A 22,023-nucleotide genomic window follows, 5' to 3' on the forward strand; every position below is an offset into this window, starting at 1 on the left:
ATTATGATATCATTATACCACAATAAGAAATCATATTCTGAAATCGCAGACATAGTTGGGAGAAGTCGTGCGACTGTGCAAAGTGTCATCACACGATATAAAGACACGAAAGTGCTGGTAAATTGGGTAAGGGTTGGGCGTCCTCAGAAACTTACTTCGAGAGAGAAACAAGGACTGTTGAGAATGATCAAGAAAAACCCAAAATTAACATCGTCAGCAGTGTCGGCACATGTTCACGAACACTTGGGAAAACAAGTGTCCTCAAGAAGTATTAGAAGGCTTTTCAACCGAGCAGGGTACAGAGCTAGTGTACCTAGAAGGAAGCCATACATCAGTAAGAAGAACAAGAAGGCCAGATTAACATTTGCAAAGGAGTATGTGAGTAAAAGTTTGGACTTCTGGGATAAAGTGTTGTTTACGGACGAGAGTATATTTAATATTATCCATAGTGATGGTAGAGTTTTGGTGTGGAGAAAGCCCAATACTGAGCTTGAGTCTCGAAATCTCTTGGCCACAGTTAAACATGGAGGTGGTGGCGTTATAGTCTGGGGCTGTATGTCAGCCTCAGGTGTTGGAGAACTCGTCTTTATTGAGGGAACTATGGATAGATTTGTCTATTTGGATATTCTGAAGAACAATTTGCAGCAGAGTATCGATCATTGGGTCTTGGGAATGATTTTTACTTCCAGCAGGACAACGACCCTAAACATACAGCTGAGATTGTCCGCCTTTGGTTGTTATATAATACTCCCCACACACTCAAAATTCCACCTCAGTCCCCCGACCTTAACCCCATTGAACATCTTTGGAGCCATTTGGAAACTTGACTCCGAAAAAAATGACATAACAAGCAAGAATAGACTGAAAGAGGTCATTTTGCATGAGTGGCACAATATTACATCTGAAATAACCACGCCCCTTTTCATTCTATGCAAAAGAGACTGACAGCTGTTCTCCATAACAGAGGAATGCATACTAAATTCTGACGACATGGTATTTGTTTCTTTCTTTTCTTCAAAGTGAACTTTTATGTTGGTGTATGAATACTTTTGTCCAGCCAAAGAAGCGGGTATTGAGAATGTTTTGTATTTTATTTTTCTACAAGCAGCATCTGTTATTTATTTTTGTTGTCAATATATCGTTTGGTGCATACATGGTAAAGCATTAACAGTTTTGACTTCCTTATTGTATTCCTAGCTGCTGCAATTCGTCCTTTCTTCCTTTCAGTTCCACTGTATGATTACTTTTGTCCATCACTGTATGTGGCACCAGCGCAATCCTGCCCAGCCGCCTATTTTCATGGCAGTGCGTTTAGTTAATTAATTTGTTTCAAACAACTTACCTCACAATGAAATTAAAGTCAAAAAGATATAATAATAATAATTGTTGAATAACGGGTTTTAAAAAAAGTAAAGTTCCTGATTAATATTTTATGGTTATATTTATAAACAGTAGTATGCATAAATCTTCTTTAGTACTGACATTAAAAGCAGCATGATTCCAATGTAATCCTTGACTTGATATCTCATAAGTTTGGCGTAATTAACCCTCCATTACACAGCAAATGCTACACAAGGATATTTTCATTATTTAATTTTAGAACCAGGTAAGTCTTTCGGCAGGACGGGTTCGGATCCACCCAAATACGTCCTTACATGTGGTTGAGATACAGTATATATGAAAAGCCAAGCATATTAGAAGCGACTTCAAATCACAAAGAGTTGTACTTTTTCGACAGAAACAAAAATAAACTCACTGTATGTACGTAAATATAGTAACAAATAATATCTGCTACATTAAACTGCAATACGTTCAGAATATTTAAACTGCCATGTATAATTTCAGGGAACCTCCCGTCTTAAAGAAGATTTCAAACCGGTCAGCCCAGAGAGAGCGCTCATCAAGAAACACCCTGACAATCTTCGCATGGAGGGAAATTTTGTGTCTTCAACCCAAAACCGAGACGACTACCCAGAAAGGTGGGCTGTGCGACCTGAGGCCGTAAAGCGAAGGGATAACCTGACTACCACTGGAGAATTTCAGGGAACCACAAGCACGAAAGAAGCATTTCAAGTACACAAACTGTCAAAAGCAGAGGTGAGAAAGTACGAAGATAACCTGAGAACAGAGGGAGAGATGATATTCGATTCATCATCCAAAAGCGAGTTCACAGAGAAGGTAGGTGAAAGAGCAACTGTGCAAAGAAGAAGGACGTGGACAAAGCAGGACGGTGAAATCTTTTTCCAGACCACCAATTCCGAAGTCTTTAAGCAGCATCCCATGGCAAAGAGCGAGATCAAGCGATATCAGGATAACTTGCAAACAGGTGGAACTTTTGAAGATATCACGACATCAAATGAAGTGTTCAAAGCAATCCAAGGTGAGAGACAAATGCAGAAGAAACTTATAGATAATCTCAAAGTAGAAGGAGAATTTCATGGCATATCCAAGACTAAAGAAGACTTTAAAGGGGTCAGAACTGAACGAGTACATGGAAAGCAACTGAAAGATAACTTGAAAGTTGAAGGTGAGTTCACTGGAGTATCCAGACAGAAAGAAGATTTTCAAACAGTAAAAACAACACGATCAGAAGCTGTGAAACATCATGATAATCTCAGAGTAGAGGGAAGTTTTGAGACTATACGGTCTCGTGATGATTACAAAGGTGTTCAGGGCGAGAAAGTCCTTGTGAAAAGGCATACAGACAATTTGCAAGTAGGAGGAAAGTTTGAAGGATCTCCAAGATCACAGGACGATTACAAACCAGTCAGAGGAGAAAGACCCAAACCTACAAAGTATACTGATAATTTGAAACCTGAAGGCGAATTTGAAGGTATGAGACCACGTGATGACTACGGGCCTGTAAAAGGTGAAAGAGCAGATATAAGAAAGCACCCAGATAATTTAAAAATGGAAGGTGAATTTATAGACATACATTCAAGAAATGACTATAGCCCAGTTCGAGGAGAGAGACCACTACCGATAAAATACAATGACAATCTGAAGGTGTTAGGGGACTTTGGAGGAGCAAGGACGCGAGATGATTTTAAACCATTAAAAGGTGAAAGAGCACAACCTATTAGACAAGCAGACAACTTAACGATGGAAGGGGACTTTATAGACTACACGCCGAAAAACGATTACCTTCCTCAAAAAGGAGAAAGGCCAAGAGCGAAGAAATATACGGACAACTTGAAACCAGAAGGAAGCTTTGGAGGTCCTAGATCACGAGATGATTTTCAAGCAACTAGAGGAGAACGACCACAGGCAATCAAACAACCCGATAACTTGAAGATAGAAGGTGACTTCATCGAAAGACCAAGAGATAAATTCGTACCGGCGGAGAGACGAGTGGTCACGAGACATCCCGATAACTTAAAACCTGAGGGAGATTTTGTTGACCATCGTCCCAGGGATGATTTTCTACCTGGAAAGGGGGAGAGAGCTCAACCAGTTAGACATCCAGATAACCTGAAAATTGAAGGTGACTTTGCTGATAGGCCAAAGCATGAATTCATTCCTGCTGAGAGACGAGCGGCCACGAAACGTCCAGATAACTTAAAACCTGAGGGAGATTTTGTTGACCATCGTCCCAGGGATGATTTTCTACCTGGAAAAGGGGAGAGAGCTCAACCAGTTAGACAACCAGATAACTTGAAAATTGAGGGTGACTTTACTGATAGGCCAAAAGATAAATTCATTCCTGCTGAGAGACGAGTGGTCACGAAACATCCAGACAACTTAAAACCTGAGGGAGATTTTGTTGACCATCGTCCCAGGGATGATTTTCAACCTGGAAAGGGGGAGAGAGCTCAACCAGTTAGACATGCAGATAACCTGAAAATTGAAGGTGACTTTGCGGATAGGCCAAAACATGAATTTATTCCTGCTGAGAGACGAGCGGGCACAAAACGTCCAGATAACTTAAAACCTGAGGGAGATTTTGTTGACCATCGTCCCAGGGATGATTTTCTACCTGGAAAGGGGGAGAGAGCTCAACCAGTTAGACATCCAGATAATCTGAAAATTGAAGGTGAGTTTGCTGACACGCCAAAGCATGAATTCATTCCTGCTGAGAGACGTGGGGTGACGAAACATCCAGATAACTTAAAACCTGAGGGAGATTTTGTGGACCATCGTCCCAGGGATGATTTTCTACCTGGAAAGGGGGAGAGAGCTCAACCAGTTAGACATCCAGATAACCTGAAAATTGAAGGTGAATTTGCTGATAGGCCAAAGGATAAATTCATTCCTGCTGAGAGACGAGTGGTCACGAAACATCCAGATAACTTAAAACCCGAGGGAGATTTTGTTGACCATCGTCCCAGGGATGATTTTCTACCTGGAAAGGGGGAGAGAGCTCAACCAGTTAGACATCCAGATAATCTGAAAATTGAAGGTGAGTTTGCTGACACGCCAAAGCATGAATTCATTCCTGCTGAGAGACGTGGGGTGACGAAACATCCAGATAACTTAAAACCTGAGGGAGATTTTGTTGACCATCGTCCCAGGGATGATTTTCTACCTGGAAAGGGGGAGAGAGCTCAACCAGTTAGACATCCAGATAACCTGAAAATTGAAGGTGACTTTGCTGATAGGCCAAAGGATAAATTCATTCCTGCTGAGAGACGAGTGGTCACGAAACATCCAGATAACTTAAAACCCGAGGGAGATTTTGTTGACCATCGTCCCAGGAATGATTTTCTACCTGGAAAGGGGGAGAGAGCTCAACCAGTTAGACATCCAGATAACCTGAAAATTGAAGGTGACTTTGCTGATAGGCCAAAGGATAAATTCATTCCTGCTGAGAGACGAGTGGTCACGAAACATCCAGATAACTTAAAACCCGAGGGAGATTTTGTTGACCATCGTCCCAGGGATGATTTTCTACCTGGAAAGGGGGAGAGAGCTCAACCAGTTAGACATCTAGATAACTTGAAAATTGAAGGTGACTTTGCTGATAGGCCAAAACATGAATTCATTCCTGCTGAGAGACGAGCGGGCACAAAACGTCCAGACAATTTAAAACCTGAGGGAGATTTTGTTGACCATCGTCCCAGGGATGATTTTCTACCTGGAAAGGGGGAGAGAGCTCAACCAGTTAGACATCCAGATAACCTGAAAATTGAAGGTGAATTTGCTGATAGGCCAAAAGATAAATTCATTCCTGCTGAGAGACGAGTGGTCACGAAACATCCAGATAACTTAAAACCCGAGGGAGATTTTGTTGACCATCGTCCCAGGGATGATTTTCTACCTGGAAAGGGGGAGAGAGCTCAACCAGTTAGACATCCAGATAACCTGAAAATTGAAGGTGACTTTGCTGATAGGCCAAGAGATGAATTCATTCCTGCTGAGAGGCCTGTGGTCAAGAAACACCCAGACAACTTAAAACCAGAAGGCGATTTTGGAGGACCGAGAAGTCGAGACGATTTCTTGCCTAAAAGAGCTGATAAACCGCAAGCAGTACGGCATCCAGATAACCTGAAAGTGGAAGGCGATTTTATCGACAATCGACCCAAAGGAGAATTTGTTCCCGCCGAGAGACCTGTCATGAAGAAACATCCAGATAATCTGAGGCCTGAAGGAGATTTTAGTGGAATGCGACCAAGAGATGATTACCAAGGTGTTCGAGGAGAACGAGCTCTGATCAAGAAGCATGCCGACAATTTGAAGATCGAGGGAGAGTTTATCGACCATCGTTCACGGGACGATTTCCAGGTGCTTCAGGGCGAGAGGGTACAAGTAAAGAAGTACATGGACAACTTAAGAATGGAAGGAGAATTCGAAACACGAAGATCACGTGACGATTTCACTGTAGTCAGAGGGGAAAGGGTCGAAGTGACAAAGCACGAAGACAACCTACGGGTTGAAGGAGAATTCATAGACCATAGGTCACGAGACGACTACAAACCTGTGAGAGGCGAGAAACCGGAAATAAAGAAACATCCAGACAACTTACGACCAGAAGGGGAATTTGGTGGACCCCGAACTCGCGACGATTTCCTCCCAAAACAAGGGGAACGACCACAAGCTGTCAAACATCCTGATAACTTGAAGATTGAAGGCGATTTTGTGGATCGACCTAAGGGAGAGTTTGTGCCTGCAGAACGGCCTGTCATGAAGAAACATCTTGACAATTTGAAACCTGAAGGAGAGTTTGTAGACCACTACTCTAGAAATGATTTCCAACCTTTACAAGGAGAAAGGCCACAACTGATAAGGCATCCAGATAACCTGAAAATTGAAGGTGACTTTGCTGATAGGCCAAAACATGAGTTTATTCCTGCTGAGAGACGAGCGGGCACAAAACGTCCAGACAATTTAAAACCTGAGGGAGATTTTGTTGACCATCGTCCCAGGGATGATTTTCTACCTGGAAAGGGGGAGAGAGCTCAACCAGTTAGACAACCAGATAACCTGAAAATTGAAGGTGACTTTGCTGATAGGCCAAAACATGAATTCATTCCTGCTGAGAGACGAGTGGTCACGAAACATCCAGATAACTTAAAACCTGAGGGAGATTTTGTTGACCATCGACCCAGGGATGATTTTCTACCTGGAAAGGGGGAGAGAGCTCAACCAGTTAGACATCCAGATAACTTGAAAATTGAAGGTGACTTTGCTGATAGGCCAAAACATGAATTCATTCCTGCTGAGAGACGTGGGGTCACGAAACATCCAGATAACTTAAAACCTGAGGGAGATTTTGTTGACCATCGACCCAGGGATGATTTTCTACCTGGAAAGGGGGAGAGAGCTCAACCAGTTAGACATCCAGATAACTTGAAAATTGAAGGTGACTTTGCTGATAGGCCAAAACATGAATTCATTCCTGCTGAGAGAAGAGCGGGCACAAAACGTCCAGACAATTTAAAACCTGAGGGAGATTTTGTTGACCATCGTCCCAGGGATGATTTTCTACCTGGAAAGGGGGAGAGAGCTCAACCAGTTAGACATCCAGATAACCTGAAAATTGAAGGTGAATTTGCTGATAGGCCAAAAGATAAATTCATTCCTGCTGAGAGACGAGTGGTCACGAAACATCCAGATAACTTAAAACCCGAGGGAGATTTTGTTGATCATCGTCCCAGGGATGATTTTCTACCTGGAAAGGGGGAGAGAGCTCGACCAGTTAGACATCCAGATAACCTGAAAATTGAAGGTGACTTTGCTGATAGGCCAAGAGATGAATTCATTCCTGCTGAGAGGCCTGTGGTCAAGAAACACCCAGACAACTTAAAACCAGAAGGCGATTTTGGAGGACCGAGAAGTCGAGACGATTTCTTGCCTAAAAGAGCTGATAAACCGCAAGCAGTACGGCATCCAGATAACCTGAAAGTGGAAGGCGATTTTATCGACAATCGACCCAAAGGAGAATTTGTTCCCGCCGAGAGACCTGTCATGAAGAAACATCCAGATAATCTGAGGCCTGAAGGAGATTTCAGTGGAATGCGACCAAGAGATGATTACCAAGGTGTTCGAGGAGAACGAGCTCTGATCAAGAAGCATGCCGACAATTTGAAGATCGAGGGAGAGTTTATCGACCATCGTTCACGGGACGATTTCCAGGTGCTTCAGGGCGAGAGGGTACAAGTAAAGAAGTACATGGACAACTTAAGAATGGAAGGAGAATTCGAAACACGAAGATCACGTGACGATTTCACTGTAGTCAGAGGGGAAAGGGTCGAAGTGACAAAGCACGAAGACAACCTACGGGTTGAAGGAGAATTCATAGACCATAGGTCACGAGACGACTACAAACCTGTGAGAGGCGAGAAACCGGAAATAAAGAAACATCCAGACAACTTACGACCAGAAGGGGAATTTGGTGGACCCCGAACTCGCGACGATTTCCTCCCAAAACAAGGGGAACGACCACAAGCTGTCAAACATCCTGATAACTTGAAGATTGAAGGCGATTTTGTGGATCGACCTAAGGGAGAGTTTGTGCCTGCAGAACGGCCTGTCATGAAGAAACATCTTGACAATTTGAAACCTGAAGGAGAGTTTGTAGACCACTACTCTAGAAATGATTTCCAACCTTTACAAGGAGAAAGGCCACAACTGATAAGGCATCCAGATAACCTGAAAATTGAAGGTGACTTTGCTGATAGGCCAAAACATGAGTTTATTCCTGCTGAGAGACGAGCGGGCACAAAACGTCCAGACAATTTAAAACCTGAGGGAGATTTTGTTGACCATCGTCCCAGGGATGATTTTCTACCTGGAAAGGGGGAGAGAGCTCAACCAGTTAGACAACCAGATAACCTGAAAATTGAAGGTGACTTTGCTGATAGGCCAAAACATGAATTCATTCCTGCTGAGAGACGAGTGGTCACGAAACATCCAGATAACTTAAAACCTGAGGGAGATTTTGTTGACCATCGACCCAGGGATGATTTTCTACCTGGAAAGGGGGAGAGAGCTCAACCAGTTAGACATCCAGATAACTTGAAAATTGAAGGTGACTTTGCTGATAGGCCAAAACATGAATTCATTCCTGCTGAGAGACGTGGGGTCACGAAACATCCAGATAACTTAAAACCTGAGGGAGATTTTGTTGACCATCGACCCAGGGATGATTTTCTACCTGGAAAGGGGGAGAGAGCTCAACCAGTTAGACATCCAGATAACTTGAAAATTGAAGGTGACTTTGCTGATAGGCCAAAACATGAATTCATTCCTGCTGAGAGAAGAGCGGGCACAAAACGTCCAGACAATTTAAAACCTGAGGGAGATTTTGTTGACCATCGTCCCAGGGATGATTTTCTACCTGGAAAGGGGGAGAGAGCTCAACCAGTTAGACATCCAGATAACCTGAAAATTGAAGGTGAATTTGCTGATAGGCCAAAAGATAAATTCATTCCTGCTGAGAGACGAGTGGTCACGAAACATCCAGATAACTTAAAACCCGAGGGAGATTTTGTTGATCATCGTCCCAGGGATGATTTTCTACCTGGAAAGGGGGAGAGAGCTCAACCAGTTAGACATCCAGATAACCTGAAAATTGAAGGTGACTTTGCTGATAGGCCAAGAGATGAATTCATTCCTGCTGAGAGGCCTGTGGTCAAGAAACACCCAGACAACTTAAAACCAGAAGGCGATTTTGGAGGACCGAGAAGTCGAGACGATTTCTTGCCTAAAAGAGCTGATAAACCGCAAGCAGTACGGCATCCAGATAACCTGAAAGTGGAAGGCGATTTTATCGACAATCGACCCAAAGGAGAATTTGTTCCCGCCGAGAGACCTGTCATGAAGAAACATCCAGATAATCTGAGGCCTGAAGGAGATTTCAGTGGAATGCGACCAAGAGATGATTACCAAGGTGTTCGAGGAGAACGAGCTCTGATCAAGAAGCATGCCGACAATTTGAAGATCGAGGGAGAGTTTATCGACCATCGTTCACGGGACGATTTCCAGGTGCTTCAGGGCGAGAGGGTACAAGTAAAGAAGTACATGGACAACTTAAGAATGGAAGGAGAATTCGAAACACGAAGATCACGTGACGATTTCACTGTAGTCAGAGGGGAAAGGGTCGAAGTGACAAAGCACGAAGACAACCTACGGGTTGAAGGAGAATTCATAGACCATAGGTCACGAGACGACTACAAACCTGTGAGAGGCGAGAAACCGGAAATAAAGAAACATCCAGACAACTTACGACCAGAAGGGGAATTTGGTGGACCCCGAACTCGCGACGATTTCCTCCCAAAACAAGGGGAACGACCACAAGCTGTCAAACATCCTGATAACTTGAAGATTGAAGGCGATTTTGTGGATCGACCTAAGGGAGAGTTTGTGCCTGCAGAACGGCCTGTCATGAAGAAACATCTTGACAATTTGAAACCTGAAGGAGAGTTTGTAGACCACTACTCTAGAAATGATTTCCAACCTTTACAAGGAGAAAGGCCACAACTGATAAGGCATCCAGATAACCTGAAAATTGAAGGTGACTTTGCTGATAGGCCAAAACATGAGTTTATTCCTGCTGAGAGACGAGCGGGCACAAAACGTCCAGACAATTTAAAACCTGAGGGAGATTTTGTTGACCATCGTCCCAGGGATGATTTTCTACCTGGAAAGGGGGAGAGAGCTCAACCAGTTAGACAACCAGATAACCTGAAAATTGAAGGTGACTTTGCTGATAGGCCAAAACATGAATTCATTCCTGCTGAGAGACGAGTGGTCACGAAACATCCAGATAACTTAAAACCTGAGGGAGATTTTGTTGACCATCGACCCAGGGATGATTTTCTACCTGGAAAGGGGGAGAGAGCTCAACCAGTTAGACATCCAGATAACTTGAAAATTGAAGGTGACTTTGCTGATAGGCCAAAACATGAATTCATTCCTGCTGAGAGACGTGGGGTCACGAAACATCCAGATAACTTAAAACCTGAGGGAGATTTTGTTGACCATCGACCCAGGGATGATTTTCTACCTGGAAAGGGGGAGAGAGCTCAACCAGTTAGACATCCAGATAACTTGAAAATTGAAGGTGACTTTGCTGATAGGCCAAAACATGAATTCATTCCTGCTGAGAGACGTGGGGTCACGAAACATCCAGATAACTTAAAACCTGAGGGAGATTTTGTTGACCATCGACCCAGGGATGATTTTCTACCTGGAAAGGGGGAGAGAGCTCAACCAGTTAGACATCCAGATAACTTGAAAATTGAAGGTGACTTTGCTGATAGGCCAAAACATGAATTCATTCCTGCTGAGAGACGTGGGGTCACGAAACATCCAGATAACTTAAAACCTGAGGGAGATTTTGTTGACCATCGTCCCAGGGATGATTTCCTTCCCAGTAGTGGTGAAAGACCTAAGCAAATAAGACATCCAGATAACTTGAAAATTGAAGGTGACTTTGCTGATAGGCCAAAACATGAATTCATTCCTGCTGAGAGACGTGGGGTCACGAAACATCCAGATAACTTAAAACCTGAGGGAGATTTTGTTGACCATCGTCCCAGGGATGATTTCCTTCCCAGTAGTGGTGAAAGACCTAAGCAAATAAGACATCCAGATAACTTAAAAATAGAAGGTGACTTCATTGATAGACCAAAGAATGACTTTGTGCCTGCGGAGAGACCATCAATAAAGAAACACCCAGATAACCTAAAGCCTGAGGGAGATTTTGTTGGTCGTCGATCTAGAGATGACTTCCAACCTGGGAGAGGAGAGAGATCAAAGCCAATTCGACATCCAGATAACTTGAAAATTGAGGGTGATTTCGTTCATAGACCCAAAGGAGAGTTTGTACCTGCTGAGAGGCCTGTAGTAAAGAAACATCCTGATAATTTGAAATCTGAGGGAGATTTTGTAGGACACCGTTCTCGAGATGATTATAGAGTTGTGAAAGGAGAAAGAGCCGAAGTGAAAAAATATCATGACAATCTTAAAGTGGAAGGAACGTTTGAAAGTAGACGTTCTAGAGATGATTACAAAGTTGTCAGAGGAGAACGAGCTGAAATTACGAAGCATGAGGATAATCTGAAAGTTGAAGGTACATTTATTGACAATAGATCTCGCAATGACTATACAGCAGTAAGGGGAGAGAGAGCAGAAGTAATAAAGCATAAAGACAATCTTAAAGTTGAAGGTGATTTTACAGGCAGTCCTCATTCCCATGATAACTTTAAGCCAGTCAAAGGGGAAAGGGCTCCAGTGAAAAAACATAAGGACAATTTAACAGTTGAAGGAAACATGGAAATCCGCAGATCACGTGATGATTTTGTGGCTGTTCGTGGTGAGCGAGCTGATATTATAAAACATACAGATAATTTGAAAGTAGAGGGTACTTTTGAGACAAGAAGATCTAGAGATGATTATGTTACTGTCAAAGGTGAAAGAGCAGAGGTTAAGAAATATGAGGACAACCTGAAGTTAGAGGGAGCATTTGAGGACACAAATTCTAGAAATGAAGTTGTCATCCAAAAGGGTGAACGAGCTCAAATTGTAAAACACAAAGACAATTTGAAACTTGAAGGCTCATTTGAAAACTTAAAAACAAGGAATGATTACACAGCAGTGAGAGGTGAAAGAGCAGAAATTGTGAAGCATAATGATAACTTAAAAATCGAAGGAGAATTCACTTCATCACGTTCACGAGATGAATTTGTTGCTGTCAGAGGTGAGAGAACACAAGTAAAGAAATACGAAGACAATTTGAAAGTTGAAGGCACTTTTGAAGGTAAACGGTCCAGAGATGATTTTAAGGCTGGGAAGGGAGAAAGATTTGCACCAAAGAAGCACCCTGATAATCTTAAAGTTGAAGGCAAGTTTGAAGGAAGTCCCAAATCTAGAGATGACTACAAACCTGGAAAAGGTGAGAGACCAACTGCTAAGAAACATCCTGATAATTTGAAAGTAGAAGGTTCCTTTAATGGTGTTCCCCACACAAAAGAAGATTTTAAGCCAGGTGTAGGTGAAAGAGCTGTTGTTCAAAAGCCAAAAGACAACCTCAAAATTGGAGGTTCTTTTGATGGTGTTTCATCACAGAAATCTCAGTTTACAGCAGTAAAAGGTGAACGTGCAGAAGTAAGAAAACATGAAAGTAATTTAAAAATTGGTTCTGGTACTATGAACCTTTCAACAACAAGTAATGATACATTTAAAAAGCAAAATACAGCACTTCAGTCAAATCAAACTTTCAACAAAAGAAGACATGTTGAATCTCACATATCTCTTGGAGAGGATAATGTTTCCATGACAACAACAAGCAAGTCCCACTACAATACCACCAGATCTGGTAAATCTCAACAAAGCAGAGAACAAGTTAGTAACAAGTCCAAGACAGATAACATCAATGACAGGTCAAAAGTCACAACAACGGAAACTAAACGCCTTGCAGATGGTAGCATTGTGACAATTACCAAAGAAGTTACAAAGTTTACCAAAGGACAGGAACATAAGGCAGCCAGTTCAAATACCCAACAACAATCTTCAGAGTCGCATACATCCACTCAGAAGATAACATCTGAAGTTAGTGAATCCAATCAGAAGGCTTCACAGTTGAGGCAAGAATCATCTGTTGCTGGAACTTCACAATCAAATGCCGAGAACCACCACATGGTATCATCCGAATTTTCAAAAACTCTCAGTAATGCTGCACAAAGCGAGTCTGCTGCGAAATCAGCAACCCACCATAGGAAAAGCACCATGACATCATCTGAAGATATCAACAATGCAGTCCTACATCGTAAGAGCATGTCCACATCCACAGAAGCCCTCCACACTTCTTCCACCGCAGCATCTATACAGAGAAAGAGCATCGCCAACCTGTCAGAGTCAGGTATGTACAGTACCAGCGCTCAGCAACAAAACAGGAAGTCATTATCATCAATGCACAGGCAAGGAGGCAGCTCCGCTGAAGCATTCAGCAGTCACAGCTATGGCCAAGCTCGAGATGTGCAATCCGAATACAGAGTGTCATCTTCTCAGAAGCTGTCTTCCTCATCACATCAACAGCAAGGTCGTTCACAAAAGGTTGTGCATCATGACAATCTCTCTGTTGGTAATGGTCATTTCTATGGACAAAGTGAAGCCAAAACATATGGTAACTTTCATGTGATAGAACGAGTACAACCAGTGCGCCGTGGTCATTCATCCCATATAAGGTTAGGTGACAATGTGTCAATGTTTGAAGGTGCTTCGTCCTACAAGAAAGAATTTGTCCCAAGAAACACTGGCCCTTGTCCTGCCACTCTTCTTGAGACTGGTAAAACACCATACAAACACACCAGAGACACTAAAGCACACAAGTTCTACATGCCAGTAGTGTCTAATTGAACTTTGACGAAGGTACAACAATGTTCACCAGTTACTGTCAGTGATATCGAAAAGGATATCAAGCAGAAAAATAATAATTTCCTGCAGACATTGAAACAGCCAATTCCCACACAAATTATTAAGCAATATTTGTAAGAAAACAAAAGACAAGTTATAATTTTATACAAAATTTCCAATGCAGAGTAACTGGTGAGAAGAGAATGTATTTGTATCAGACTGAACAATAGTCTTGTGAAAACGTTTTTATTATAACAAAAAGTATATATAACAGCATTCACTTACAATGAACAATTATACAAAATTGTTCCCTGAAATTCACACAATCTATAAAATCTGTGATAGATAAACCATACCGTCCCCTTCAATATAAACCAATATAGCTCTATTGAGCTGCCTTTAAGTTAGATGCCTATTTTAAATGTAGAGGTTATATTAGATTGTTATGAACAGAGAAATGTTTCATAATATTGTTGCTTTTAGAAACAGAAAATTTTAATGACATTGTTATTATTAAAATGTTACAGTATAGTGCTGAGATTTTATAACAAAGTTCCTGATATATATTTAGCATAAAATATTAATTGTTTAGCTGCAGTCATGTATAACAAAAGGATCGGAGCTCATTGTTTTTATAGTTTCTTTTTTATATATATCAACAGGTTTCTAGTTAAGGAAATGCTAAACTCTTTAAATACATAACTGAGTTTATTGCCATTTTAATGGTTATTGCATTTGTAATACACATAATTGCACATTGTGTTACTCAAAAAAATCTATACATTTTTTGTTATGGATTTTAAGTTGGTTTTTTGTATCAAATTTATTTTTATTTTGTTGGATGCTTTTTGCCACATTACTGCTCTAGTGCCTTGATGTATTATTCACTGTGAGAAAATAAAAATGAGCTGCTTTTTTATGTGAGCTGAAGCAATAAATAAGATATGAAATATAATTAATCTAAACCAGTTTATGCATTTTCTTTCATTTAATGCACCACAATGAAAAAAAATATATATTTGCACTGTATGCTTATTTATTTCACCACACGCTATGTTTCTCGCACATTCACAATGAGGACTATTGGCATATTTTATGTATATAATTCCAAGTTACAAGAGAAGTAAGAAAAAAATTGTTTCCACTAGGCTTTTGCATAACCTGGAATGTGGCTAGTAAAACAAAGAAAATCTAATTTCAATTGCATTTTAAAAAAAAAACAACACAAATAGAAACATCACTTGCCAAGTGAATATGATGAACAGTTGGGATTGCAAATTTATCAATTTGTTTGTACATTAAAAACATAATTCTTTTCTGCATGCAATTTTAAAAAAATTGAAAAAGATGATAATTTTTAAAAATTACATTTATTTACATGTACTAAGTAGGAACATACATAAGAAACAGAGTATTAGAAACAAAAGGGGTTAAAACAACATGTAGATTTGACACCAAAATACTATGTATTTGTGATGTATGCAAGTGATGATGAAATGGAAAAGAAAGGACAAAATATTAAGCAGTAATTATGCAAAATTATATTGCATATGTGTAATATAATATGTTTGCAGAAATAAGCATGTCTGGACTGGGTCATCCATAAACAATATGTATGCCTGGTTCAAAAATTATTGGTCGATTTTGTAAAACTATATTTTCACCAATAATGAACAAAAATACATGATATTAGCACCATTTGAAAGAGGAATATTTGAAGTTTCAGACACAGTTTAATGTGTGTCGTTTCATCACTAAAAATGATCTATTCCAACAAACCCTCATCCATTTCCATCATGGCCAAGAAGTTCTCACAAAACTTCAGCCGCTTGGGTGGATCATCAGGCTGGAGTTCTTGAACCAGTTGCAATTTGTACGGGTACAACTACACTTGTTCACGTAGAATTGTCCACACTTTGTGAATGTCGGTATCTGCAATTCTTGACTGGCTCTCCACACAGATTTCCTTGGGGTCAAAACAGAACATTCACACACTCTGCCGACCATTTCTTCAGTAACATTTGGTCTCCATGTGCACCCTTTTCCTTGATAACAGGTGCATCCTTTGTTATGAATTTTTTTGTCGTACCACCTTTGTATTGACAACATGGGACATGTATTGACACATGATGTCCTAATTGTCGTCTGAATGCTCTTTGAACCGGAACAACACTGTTACTTCGTGCATATTCCAGGACACACCAACTACATTCGGTTGGTAAGGCAGCCATTTTCTCCGACACTGATATACGCTCTCCTTACAAGATGGCAGTATAGTACTAGGGGTATTCCAAATGTATGAGGGGCAGTCAAATGAAAACCAAACACCCGCTACAAAGTGACAATGGAGTTTGTTTTATTCAAAAGTAATTGCCACAAATGTTAAGACTTTTATCCCAATGGGAGAGGAAACGATCAATTCCAGTCTTGTAGAAAGAGGTAGGTCGCTGACGGATCCACAACCTCACCCATTGTTGCACTTCCTCGTACGAATGAAACCGACGTCCATGAATGTCTTTCTTCAGGTCATCAAAAATGTGGAAGTCACAAGAGGAAAGATCGGGGCTGTATGGAGGATGTTCAAGTGTTTCCCAGCCAAATGTCTGAAGCTTATCCCTCACCAGATTGGCAGTATGGGGACGGGCGTTATCATGCAAAAGGATGATTCCATCCGACAGCATTCCAGGGCATTTTGACTTTATGGCGCATCGCAGTTTCTGCAACGTGTCTGCATAGCACTGTGCATTGATTGTGGCTCCATGCTCTAGGAAGTCGACAAGCAGAGGGCCCTTGCAGTCGATGAAGAAGCTCATCATGACCTTACCGGAAATCGTATGGGCAGCTTTGGATTTCTTTGTCGAGGGAGAATCGACGTGTTTCCATTGTTGGCTTTCCTGTTTACTCTTGGGCTCAAAATGGTGGCACCACGTTTCGTCCCCTGTGACGATACGTAACAGAAATGCACTCTTCCTCGTGGTACTACTGCAAAAGACTCAGACATGTACTCATTCTGTCAATCTTTTGTCCCTCTGTCAGTTGATGTGGAACCCACTGCATGCAAATTTTTCAGAACTGCAGGTGATCTTTCATAATGGCATGCACAGAGCCATGACTAATGCCAACCTGAACACAAATTTATTCCTCTGTGATTCGTCGGTCTTCCCAGATCAGACCATTGATCCTCGCAATCACATCAGGCATAATGGCTTGATGGGCCTGTCCCGGGCGCAGATCGTCTTGCAGTGATGTGCGTCCTTCGCGGAATCTCTTCTGCCACTCGTGCACACTTGTGAGGGACAAGCAGTGCTCGCCAGACACTGCAGACATGCGACGATGAATTTCATGTGTTCCAGCACCCTCAGCCACCAAGAGACGAACCACACCTCTCTGCTCTTCTTTGCTTGCCTCCATTTCCAATGTTGAACGAACACACTTTTCACTACGCTCACCTCTTGAGCAATGACGAAGCAACTGTGGACCTGTGCGTTTTCACTATGCATTTCTCCTACCCTACAGATGGCAGTATCGATATGTAACAACAGTGTTGCCAACCTTTGCAAGGAATGTGTTTTATGGTGGGTGTTCAGTTTTCATTTGACTGCCCCTCATACATTCACAGCATAGAATCGACAGGAATTCCACGATTTTTGGGACATTTCAAACTCAGGGGGTTGGGTGCCAGACTCAATATTTGCCCTCTGCGACGGGGATTATAGTTGCCACTCTATTAAAATATGAGCCACAAATACATTTATTTCAGCATGTTAAATACATATTATATTTTATTATTTCCTTCCATTTAAATGCATCCTACATGTACAGTAAGCAGACACACACATATACTTCTACACAATTCATTATTATAACAGAAAAACTGATTTACGTTGAAGAAAAAAGAACCTATACATCACATGCTGGTGTACAGAAAAATAAAACAAATTGTTTCTTTCATGTTATGTAACAACAATGCATTGCCACCAATCGACTTTGGGTAAAAAAGTGTTTTGGTCAGGCAAAGTTTTGATCTTATTGTCTGCTCAGTGTAGATACATCTACATGCAAGCAGAAAAACATGCGTGGAACTGACCAGTAAATAATATTACTGGATTTTGTTTCCACATATAACAAGTAATTGCAGATACTATCTCCAATGACATGCAGGTTAGTATAAAGATTGCTCATCACATGTGTTTTAGATTTTCCTTCTAATGGTGTCCGACGGGGAGAAGGAATGGGTTTTGTGGGGTGTCTTAACCCCCTAAACAGCAGCAGAAAAGACATGGAAAAATGTAAGATTGATAAAAAAATCATGACCTCTCTTATGATATTTCTGAGCATGGCCAGATTCTAACTCTTTCTTCTAAACTTTTGATCTTATAACTGTCTTCAAATTATAAAGAGAGTATTTTTGATAAATTTACATCTGTAATGAAAATTTTCACATTTATGTGTAAGTTTGAAAAATAGGTAAGGGAAGTAGAATTTATTTCAAGCATGAAACCTAGGTGTAGGAAAATAACTTCCACTCTTAAGGAATGAGATTTTTCTCCAACGACTACTGGCAGAGTTTGACATAAAATACATCATGTACTAAGTGTCTAACTCCATCACAACAAATTTTAAACACTTGCAAATTAAATTATATTTAACTAAGGCAAGAATAACAGGAGTGATAACTCGTGGTTAAAATATATGACATGTAAGTAGAATAGTTTACAAATAGTACAATGTTTGCTGGAGTGCCTTTGTACGTTACAAACATTATAATGGTCTAATCAGAATATAAAAAAACATGAGACTAAAAAAACAAGAGCAAAATAAATCAAAAGCCAACTGTCCTGAAATTTCAAAATTACTGCACCATGCACATGAATGTTATTTGGTAAGTTACACCATTCTCTTGCTTTCATATAACAAAAAATATGCAAAATTTCAATTACTAGCATGACGTTATTTTACAATATTATCAATATTATTATAAGTTGTACTTTTAATTTGTACTCCTATTGCAAAAGTATAAACTAACAGCCATAAGTTCATATTATCAAATTACAAGAGCCTTTATAAAAATATTATAAAATCCTTCAAGAAATAGTTCCTACATGGATATTAACTGTGCACGAGATACATTTACTTATCATGTATGATTGTACCATCTCCCCTTCTCGCATACCACGATAAGAACATATATCTCTCAGTGGTTAATTTATATCTAGTGGGAACCTTATTTCTTAATCAATATTTTCATTATGTTAACAGATATAAGGTAAAATATTTTTAAAGATTTTGTTTGTGCTGCAAAATTTTATTTATCTAAAGGTATTCATACTAACTCTGAGATACAGTAGCTTATCATGCAAGATTTAACCATCCCCTTCACATCTACTGTGTTAAGAAGCTGTATTTCAATGGTTAATTAATGTCCAGTTCGAAAAATATTTTAATTTAAATTTACTTAAATAATGCTTTCAAAAGATTTAGCTTAAAACTTTCCAATAATTCCACCTAAATTTACATCCAAGGGAATCTGATATAAATTACACAAAATCAACTAATCTTGTTCCATCAGTTAAATTAATATTTGCTAGAGAAACTGACAGCTAAACAGTAATATTTTCTGAAAAACCAAAAATGACCTAAAGGTAATTCAATCCAAAAAGAATCTCCAAAAATGATTTGTAAAAATATGTAACTGAAAATATCTCATCTGAAAAGAAATAAGAGATTTATATTCCAAGCAAAGCTTATTTTCAAGGATATGAAAGTAAGTCTGTTAGAAAGACATCTCAATGTATGTATGTTTTACCAAAGAGAGTCTTAGATAAATGGACTTCAATACGAGGGGTGTCCTTACATTAGTCACTCCAAAACATTTTCTAACTGCACAAAGTTAATAGTGTCTTATAAAATAATGTAAATATGTGTAAATATATAAAAAATATATGTGTAAATAGTAAAAGTTTATAAATGAAAACAACATGCATTTGTTTGTAACAGTTTTTGTTAATAAAAATATCTGAATGTGTGTGTGCTGACTTCTGTTAATTTTCAAGATCTTGAACCGGTTCAGCTCGAACGTGAATAGTATACTTATGTAGGAAGGTCAGAGGAGAGATACGAGGATCCAATTTCATCGTTACACTTACTCAAATGTTATTTGTAACGTGTGTTTGAAACCACCATTATATTATAAGAAACTTCTTGCTCATGCATACTGAATTAGAAATAATCGATGGAAAGCATAAAAATTGAAATAATAGTTTGGTAAAGCCAAAATTGATATTAAGGATAAGTGATGAGATGGGGAAACCCATGCCTTCATGCTGTTGAAAATGAACAGTGCATACACCAGGGATTATTGTTGTTTCCCAGCCTTCCGTCTTCGATGCAACTCCTTTTCACAAGAGTTACGTGTGAGTGAGTGAGAGAGAGAAAAGGGAGAAACTTTACTTTGCCAGAAACATATACCGTATTTATGCCTGTATAATGCGCACCCTGGTTTTTGATGGGGAAAAGTGACAAACAATTTATCTCGTACATAATGCGCGGTACAATCCAGGCTCAAGAAATGGCTTTCTTAGATGTAGATCGTAAAGCTGTGCCATACCTATTCAATGAGTCACCTGTTGCTATCCTCCTGCGAAAACAATAAGTCACGAACCCATGCAACCTCCCCCTCTCCCTCCACTGTGTTTAGCATCCCAAAGCTTTCACTCTTTAACCACCTTATTTATTCTGTAATAGTAGAAAGCAAGATCAAAATTACGTTATGGATTTGCAGCCCTCGGGAAGTTATTTTCTATTTCTTGCCCAACAAATACCACTGATACACATCCCATGTGACAGGAGATGCATGCTCAAATTCCGCCAGAACAGCACTGCTTTTCTTGGTGTCGCAGAACATTACATTACAAAGTGAAAAATCATGGAAAATGGCCTTTAAAATTTTATACTTGGTTTTGCTCATTCTTTCTTTACTTTTCCTAAAAAACTTCAAAATATGCTTTTCAGTGACTAACGCATTTATACGAGGCACATTCAGGACCCTAAAACTAGCAGTTAGCAACACAAGATTTCTTCCATTAAGGCATTTACACTCTCAATAAATGTCATATTGTTTGGCCAGTAATACATTTTAATTATTATTTTCTTTTTCGTTCATCCAAAGTACCATAAAAATCAGAACATTCTTTAATTTGGTGATGAGCCTATTTCAACAGCACTGCACATTAGTGTTGCCATCTTGAATGGAATACTGTTACCATATTCAGAAATTGCAGAATTTAAGTTTTACGATATATAACATGATAGGGTTCCATAAACATGAAAAATCAATGCAAGTGTCACAAAATCGTGGAATAACCTTATACAGTTTCATGTTTGCTGTGCGAATTATTCCGTGCAAAATACGCATTACAATTTTCGGGGGCAAAAATTTTGGAAAAAAGTGCACATAATACCAGAGTAAATATGGTATAAAACATACACATATGGATAATTACATTTATGTCTCGTTCATGTAATGATAATTTCCATCACCATCACTTTGTCTCTAGCCCTGCTGAGCATCTTACAATAACTCCACAACTCTCCACAAATGCTGAGAACTCACGCCATAAGAAAACATCTAAATATGAGCACTGATTTCAATAGTGCTGCTACCAATTAATATTCATAGCACAAATATTATAAATACGAGTGCAACCCAGATTTTTAGTTCCTGGAATTTACATTTCCCCCCCATTATACATTCAATCTTCAAGGTTGCAGCAGAGCAAAATGATATAAATTTTTCAAGGATTTTACATTTGGTCTCTTGAAGACATATGTAAAATCGAGGTACTTGTGATGCAAGTGTAAATTCTATGCAGTGGTGTAGCAGCCACACACACAACCCCCGCAATCCGCTATATTCTCTCTCTGTGATCCTGAAATTTTATATAATCCCAGAAATTCAGCAGTTAGTGTTGCTTATTTAAAAAATGGATGTACGAAACAGAAAGTTGGTTCTCAGTAACATATCATATGACGTCGTATGTAATAATAAGCAGTGGCGTGTTGTCTCAGGCAGAGGAGCCCGGGTAACTTGACATTATTGGTCTCCTCCGAAATTCAGAATTAAGTTACTTGCTCATAGATGGCATTCGATAGGAAACTTCTTTCATCTCATACCTTTATAGCTACGTGGTTTTTGTAATAGTAGTGGTGTAGTTGTAGTACAGTTGTGAA

The 22,023-nt window shown here is 39.8% G+C and overlaps 1 protein-coding gene across 1 annotated transcript in view; it reads left to right on the forward strand.

Annotated features, from left to right (window-relative positions):
• The window catches only part of LOC145994616 (uncharacterized), a 124,343-nt gene extending 109,581 nt beyond the window's left edge, over nt 1-14,762 (forward strand). The window contains exon 6 of the mRNA XM_083130674.1: nt 1,846-14,762. Coding sequence (XP_082986800.1) covers nt 1,846-13,797 — 11,952 coding nt within the window. The 3' untranslated portion in view covers nt 13,798-14,762. The remainder of the gene's footprint in view (nt 1-1,845) is intronic.
• Nucleotides 14,763-22,023: the final 7,261 nt, after the last annotated feature.

This window comes from Lepisma saccharinum, chromosome 11, assembly GCF_977018435.1.
Source record: "Lepisma saccharinum chromosome 11, izLepSacc3.1, whole genome shotgun sequence".
NCBI lineage: Eukaryota > Metazoa > Arthropoda > Insecta > Zygentoma > Lepismatidae > Lepisma > Lepisma saccharinum.